This window comes from Mercenaria mercenaria, chromosome 7, assembly GCF_021730395.1.
Source record: "Mercenaria mercenaria strain notata chromosome 7, MADL_Memer_1, whole genome shotgun sequence".
Classification (NCBI taxonomy): Eukaryota; Metazoa; Mollusca; class Bivalvia; order Venerida; family Veneridae; genus Mercenaria; species Mercenaria mercenaria.
In genome coordinates this window covers 53541237-53548494 of record NC_069367.1, presented here as the reverse complement: position 1 = coordinate 53548494, position 7258 = coordinate 53541237, and the positions used below count along the sequence as shown (strand labels likewise).

At 37.2% G+C, this 7258-nt stretch overlaps 1 protein-coding gene across 1 annotated transcript; it reads left to right on the top strand.

Moving 5' to 3' along the window:
- The first annotated feature begins 1536 nt into the window (after positions 1-1536).
- LOC128558274 (uncharacterized) lies at positions 1537-2454 on the top strand. Its single transcript, XM_053547184.1, has 2 exons — positions 1537-1634; positions 2115-2454. Exons 1-2 carry the CDS (start codon positions 1537-1539, stop codon positions 2452-2454), a joined length of 438 nt encoding a protein of 145 aa, XP_053403159.1.
- The last annotated feature ends 4804 nt before the right edge of the window (positions 2455-7258 follow it).

Genomic DNA, 7258 nt, shown 5'->3' with positions numbered 1-7258 from the left:
GATTTTGCATAAATTCTTCTATGAAAGAAACTGACTTTGAATTCGATGGTATAAAAGCAAATTCAATTCCAGATACACCGCCATGTACCCTATGTACCCTTAATTCCCCTACAGTTCTTTTTGATATGAAAACTGCCTTTAGAAAGTCTGAAACAAACCCTGAAATTTTCAAGTCCAAATATAATGAAATCGAGTCAACTTACCGAGTCTGCAATTTTCAATTTTTGCGTTGTTCTCGGTGCTTCCGAGGGATCTACTTTCCAGATTTTATTTACTTCACAACAGCGGATGTTAAGTGCTGTGTGGCGGCCGTAAAAAGTCGCCCCGACTTCATCTCAGTGTTGTTATATTTTCTGGTCCTTCGGGATCATTGATTTCAGCTCATTTAGTTTTGAAGATTGAATACTGCTTAAGCCGGTGCTAGGGGGCGTGGGCAGTGTTGCTTTTTCCATTACTGCCCATGAACAGACTCAATCAAACCGAGTCTGCAATTTTCACTATTTGCGTTGTTCTCGGTGCTTCCGAGGGATCTACTTTCCAGATTTTATTTACAAGGACTATTTTGCAATTTACACAGATGGTTCAAAAGATGAATCAAAGGTTGGGTGTGCTGCTGTCAGCCACCTTCATCAATCAAAATTACGTTTGCCAAATAATGCAACAATATTTTCAGCCGAGGCAAAAGCCTATCGATTTAGCCCTAAATTTTATATCAAAAAATTATCATAAATTGAAAGTTTACAACAGTTTTTAACATAATATTACTGTATCATGATTGTTTGCCACTTATATTAATGAAACTCTTTATCTGGTTTCATGTCCGTCTGCAAAACAAAGTCGAGTGACCACTTCCGATCAACATTTTTTCAACTATGGAACGCCGTTCCCGTCATAAGTAAAAGGGAAATTTTATCCCCCCCCCCCCCACACCCCCGACGAAATAAGTTTTGTGTAGCTTAACTTGTAGCATCAATAGAATAAAACGTTTTTTTTATATTTTGTTGGAACCATCGGTTAAACGGAGACGTCTTCTGTATGACCGGTCTAATCTTCAAAGAGCCCTTGATTTTGTTTTTTCTTTTGGATTTAACGCCGTTTTTCAACAGTATTTCAGTCATGTAACGGCGGGCAGTTAACCTAACCAGTGTTCCTGGATTCTGTACCAGTACAAACCTGTTCTCCGCAAGTAAATGCCAACTTCCCCACATGAATCAGAGGTGGATGACGAATGATTTCAGACACAATGTCTTTTATCAAATCGTCACGGAGAACATACGCCCCACCCGAGGATCGAACTCACGACCCCGCGATCCGTACACCGACGCTCTCCCTATTGAGCTAAGCGGGCGGGTTCAAAGAGCCCTTGAAGCAACTCAGAAAGGTGTCTCGGCATATAGACCTGCTAAGTTGTATTCTGTACCACCTACTACACTTAGAGACCGCATTAGTGGACGGGTTGATGTAGAATCCAAAGTTGGACACGAAACTGTTTTTACAAGGTTGGAGGAGGAGAAGTTGTATAACCACATTACTTATATGGCTTGGATTGGATTTGGTTACAACAAGACATCTATACAGTACATGGCAACGGATTATGCCGAGTCACTTGGTAAAGGCAGAAAAGTCTCTGAGTGGTAAGTGGTTTTAAGGATTTACAAAACGATGGCCTGATCTCAAGACAGTGAAACCTCAGATATTATCAATTTCAAGAGCAAAATCTGCATCGAGGGAAACACTTGACAAAACTTGATGCAGTGTTGTCCTCACACAATATTAAAGACAAACCTCAGGAAATATTTAACATTGATGAAACTGGTGTAAACACTGACATTCGCCTCCGAAAATTGTATGTAAAAAGGATACTGTTGCTCAGAATGTAACCTTTGTAAGGTCATCAACAGTCACAGTGATAGCAGCTGGGAATGCAGTAGATCAGAGTATCCCACCTTATAACATATTTCCAGGACAGAGGTGGAATAATGATTTCATGAGTGGTTCCTGTCCAGGTTCAACTGGTGAAATGTCGAAGTCCGGATGATCGAACGCTGACAAAACATTTAATTTCATTTGTGACAACCAGTGATACAGATTGTCACACCTTAATTCTATCACAGCTCTCATATTTCTATTATATTGACAGATTGGGACAAACAACTCAACATTATTTTATTTGTGTTGCCACCCCACTCCAGTCATTTCACCCAAACTCTAGACGTTGCAATTTCTGGACCCTTTAAGAAAATGTATTCCCAAGAATGTCAGAAATACATGAAACTAAATCCTGGAATTAACATTACAAAGTACAGTATTGCTGAACTCACATCAAAGCCATATCTAAAAGCATTGACACCAGAGAATCTTATATCTGCTTTCAGACGTACAGGTATATTCCCATTCAACAACTTTGTAATAAGCGATTCACAAGTGGCTCCTTCAACAATTTATACAGATTAGGAGTGCGACTACAGACACGCCCCCTGTTGAATCATCTGAAAAAAATGCAGCTGATTTTTTTTCAAAAATTCAATTTAGGAATCCAGTATATAGTTGGAAGTTTAATTTGTTGATCATCTATACGAACTTTTAAATTAGAAACTTGTGATGTGATCAGTGACAAAATTTTGTTCAACAGAAGAACTCAATGTGTAAGCTTTGGTGCTATTTAGTTCGTTTTGTAAAAAATATTATGATGATAATATTGTTGTCCCCAAATGAAATTCTTTGATATCCTTTTACAGATGTCTTAAAGTAAACTTTGGTGACTTCATTTGTTTGATGAATTTTTTATACGAGAATCGGCAATGTTAAAAATATGTCGCTTCCAAGACGTCAATGCATTCGGATCAGCATTCTCACGACGACACCATTTAACAGAAAAAGTGTCGATGGATTCTGCAATCTGACCACGGCAAGGATCAAAGTCAATAGTTGAAGGAATTCTGTATGAGTCCTTTAAAGAATAAATTACGGATACGCTTGTCTTTAATAATCTCAAAATTACCAGTGATGACATAACCGGCATCTGAATAGCGAAATCTTGAGTTTAGAAGGGGTATTTGTTTGAACATCTAGGTCGGAAACAATTTTATTGTAACTGAATATAACATTTCTTACAGGTGTTTTATATTTATAACAGGTAATAGGAAACTTCCGAGTTTCTGAAGTATTTAGGCACAAACTCAATGACACGTCTATTATGAAATATACTGGGTAATCGATGAAGTCATTACCTTTATTCATGACATAAAGAACAGAAAACGTCAGTCATGATCACATTGAGTGTCAATATGTGGACGGAGAACGTGTTGTGTGTAACTTTGAATAAGATATGATACAGTGTAAAACGGATCTGTTTGGATAACGTAATGGTCCGCTTCCTCGTCTATTAAACATATTCTAATCGACTGTGTGGACTTTGCTACACAACGCAGTACATATTATGACGTTCAATCTTTGAAAGAGTTATTTGAAAACGTTTCAGTCGGAAATATTTTATCGTTTTTAAAGCAGATAGGAATATATAAAAAAAACTAACATTTCATATTTTTATTTATATCTTGCAATATTACTATGTTTGCAGCTGATATTTTAACACATACGTATATACATTTTTACATAACTGATTTTAGATATGCTTTACATTTTTACATGGATGTTTTTAGATATGTTTTACATTATTCATAGTGTTCTTTACATTTTTACATGGATGTTCTTAGGTATGCTTTACATTTTTAAATCAATGTTTATGGTTTACAGTTGGCGTTTGCAATATGACTTCTTCTCGGCGATATATGACCATTTTGTGTCGATTCGCCGTAAAACCCAACTCACTCACTCACTAGTTTTTAAGTGACTAAATAGATTGTCTGTTTGTTTGTTTGGGTTTAACGCCGTTTTTCAACAGTATTTCAATCATATAACGGCGGGCAGTTAACCTAACCAGTGTCCCTGGATTCTGTACCAGTATAAAACCTGTTCTCCGCAAGTAACTGCCAACTTCCCCACATGAATCAGAGGTGGAGGACAAATGATTTCAGACACAATGTCTTTTATCAAATCGTCACGGAGAACATACGCCCCGCCCGGGGATCGAACTCACGACCCCGCGTTCCGTAGACCAACGCTCTAAGGTGTGAGACGAGAAAGCATAGAATGTCTACCAGAGTTTGAAAGAATAATATCGAGGTCTGCAACAGATATATTGACTTTAGATTTGCGCTTAATATTACCATTGCGTCTAATTCCATGAGACCTAGATTTACGTTTCCTAATATTTAAAACAAAAAAGATATTAAATCAGGGTTTTTAGAGATATTACCTTCTTGATAAATACTATCATTTAATCCTGACGGAAACGGCGACTAAATCTTTTATCCATTTGAACTCTGCTAGATGTCTGGCTTTAATTTTAAAACTAGATGTGGAATTTATATCAGATACGATTTGCTCTACAAGCTGAATTGTTACCTGATCAAATGTATGGACAGATTTACGAACGTTGGTATAAAAATGTAGTTAACTTGTTCCGACTACACATTTTGTATGAATGCTCGGAATTTTTAAAGATCGCCAAGTTTGCCCAACATCAGAATTAAGTACCACATTAAAAATTCTGCCTTAAAGGCATTTGAGGAAATTGTAGACTTATGCGATAAATGATTGCAACAACCGCACCTCTTAGAATTGCACTTAATATAACAGTACCCTTTACCTCCCTGCGGAAAATTTGTTTTTTTTTTCATATTTCTCCAATATAGTAGAAATTAAAGGTGATAGAAAAATACGTAGATTAGCTGCAGAATTTAAATTAGTACGTGGAATATAAAATGACTGACAGTGTGCAGAATATGGCTTTCATAGAGAAAGGGTATACTTTTTGTTTTAGGCAGATGTACAGAAGATGCAGTGTAAACGAAAAGGTGAAAGAATTAAGTTCTGAACTATTATATTTACTCATGAAATGTAGTTATATAATACCATTCTGTGAAAAGTGGCGTTCCGGTAGAAAAGTTATCAGATTCAATTCGTCAAGTGAATTGTTAGAGACAGTTAAAAACAACCTGATAAAAAGGCTTGATGTCCAAGAATACAATAGGATGGGATAACTTGCACGGACCCGAATGTCAGTAAACACAGATCCTTCGACACGGTATAAAATACTCTCATCTTTACAGAGGCCGAGAGTTAAGAACGAATAATAATTTCTGAAGGATGAAAATATAACAACATTGATTGAATGTACGTGGGGACTTTTTACGGCCTCAACACGGCACAAACAACAGTTATTATAATCTTCATCATTATTTGAACTAAAATTTAAAGGCTTATTTTCTTTAGTTGATTTAAAATTTTGAAAACGTTGATCATAATAGCTTGATGAGGAGGTTTTTTTTTTTTTTTTTAACAACTGTCACCAAGAGTGTTAGCAATAATCTTCTTTTGTAAATGCAATGGACTGATCCGATTTGGTAAAATGACAAAATTTTGAGTTTGTTTCTTTACCACTAATTTCGTGAATCAAATACCATTTTTTTCCTGATGATCTAGAATTAAGTTTAGAAACGTATGATTGCCAACCAAGACATTTTCTTTGCTCGTTTCTTTTGCGCGATTTTGCTCTCATTTTTTTTTACTGATTGTTGATTTCTTTAGTTGGCCTTATATTGAATTTTTAATGGCAGCTCTACGTTTTCGAACAGCGGTCTTACAATCATTATTATACCACGGTTTATATTTGTTTAGCACTGCTTGAAGTTTTCAGAATTGAATTGTCAGCAATATCGGATAAAATAACAGGAAACCGATCAACAGGATCACAAAAACTTGTGAAAATTCTCCAGAGTCAAATCATTTTGACATGACGTTTGAAATTGCTTCCAGTTAGCTTTGTCAGGGTTTCACTTTGCGGGGATAACTTTTATTTACACTGACCTGTGACTTTGGATTATAGTGGGGGTAAGAGTGAGGTTAGGTACACCGTAGACCGGTTTAAGCTCCCCAGTGGTGGTTTTGCTACTGACCGTTCCAAGGCGGTGCCCCACTGTGTTCCTCTGTTCGTCTTGTTCTAGTGTGTTTGCTTTGTGTGTGTGTGTGTGTGTGTGTGTGTGTTGGTTGTGTGCGCGTCCGCGTGCCGGGTTAACGTTTGGGGAGGTTGCGTTTCTGGGGCGTGGCTTTCCCTTGTGGATATTTATCCTTGATTTTTTTTATCAAATTCAAAATATGAAGGGTGGTCTGAACGCATATGGGAAGCACTTCAAATATGATTTGGAAAATAGTCACTGTCATGCAAGTTATCTAGTACGTTCCATTCAAAATTAAAAAAAAAAAACTATTCGGTTGAAAATTGTCAAATCAAGTGAAGAAAAATTACATGTTGCTGGATGAAGCTAAAATAGGAAAGGTGGAAACTCCACAGGCCGCTCAACACCACAAAAATGAAAATGCTTCAGGCTCGGTTTGATTGAGCCAGTGGAAATGCATGCTATCATCCACGTCCTGTAGCCCCGGGTTGAGCTGAACTCGACATTTACACATGCTACCGTACAAAAACAATTTAGAGTCATCCACAGACGTGCTCATACGGCGGTGCACATGGAACATTAAAAGCGGCGTATGGTCCCCAGTTAAAATAATGGGTATGCCTTAAACAAGAAAACAATGGACAGAACTAAACAAACTGGAATTTAGAGAGGGGATCTGAGGTTAAGAAGCCTGTATATCACAGAAACTGCCGAAAGACAAAATTAAAAAACTTGCACCATATCCAAGGGGTGATTACTGCAGTATACAATACCCAAAGCTATAAAAGCATGATTTTTGATTTATCATTTAATAAACAGAGGGCATTTCTTCCAATAAATGTTGCAATACTTTGCCCCAAAACTCATGATGACCAATTAAATATGGCTGTGGTAATTGTTTTATATGGTCAGGATCTGCAAGATAAAGTTTAAAATTAGGAGGTATATAAAAAAAAATAAAAAAGGTGGAAACTCCACAGGTCGCTCAACACAACAAAAACGAAAATGTTGCAGGCTCGGTTTGATTGAGCCTGTTCATGGACGGTAGTGAAAATGCATGCTACCGTCCACGCCCTCTAGCCCCTGGTTGAGCAGAACTCAACATTTACACATGCCAAAAGTGCAAAAAACAATTTAGAGACATCCGCAGATGTGTTCATACGGCGGTGCACATGGAACCTTCAATGCTACACTAGCGTGTAATTCCATGAAAAGCGGCGTGTGGTCCCCAGTTAATA

Coding starts and splice junctions, on each gene's coding strand:
- LOC128558274 (XM_053547184.1), top strand. CDS start 1,537: ATGGCTTGGATTGGATTTGGTTACAACAAGACATCTATACAGTACATG. Junction 1,635..2,114: donor GGCAGAAAAGTCTCTGAGTG/GTAAGTGGTTTT, acceptor ATTCTATCACAG/CTCTCATATTTCTATTATAT.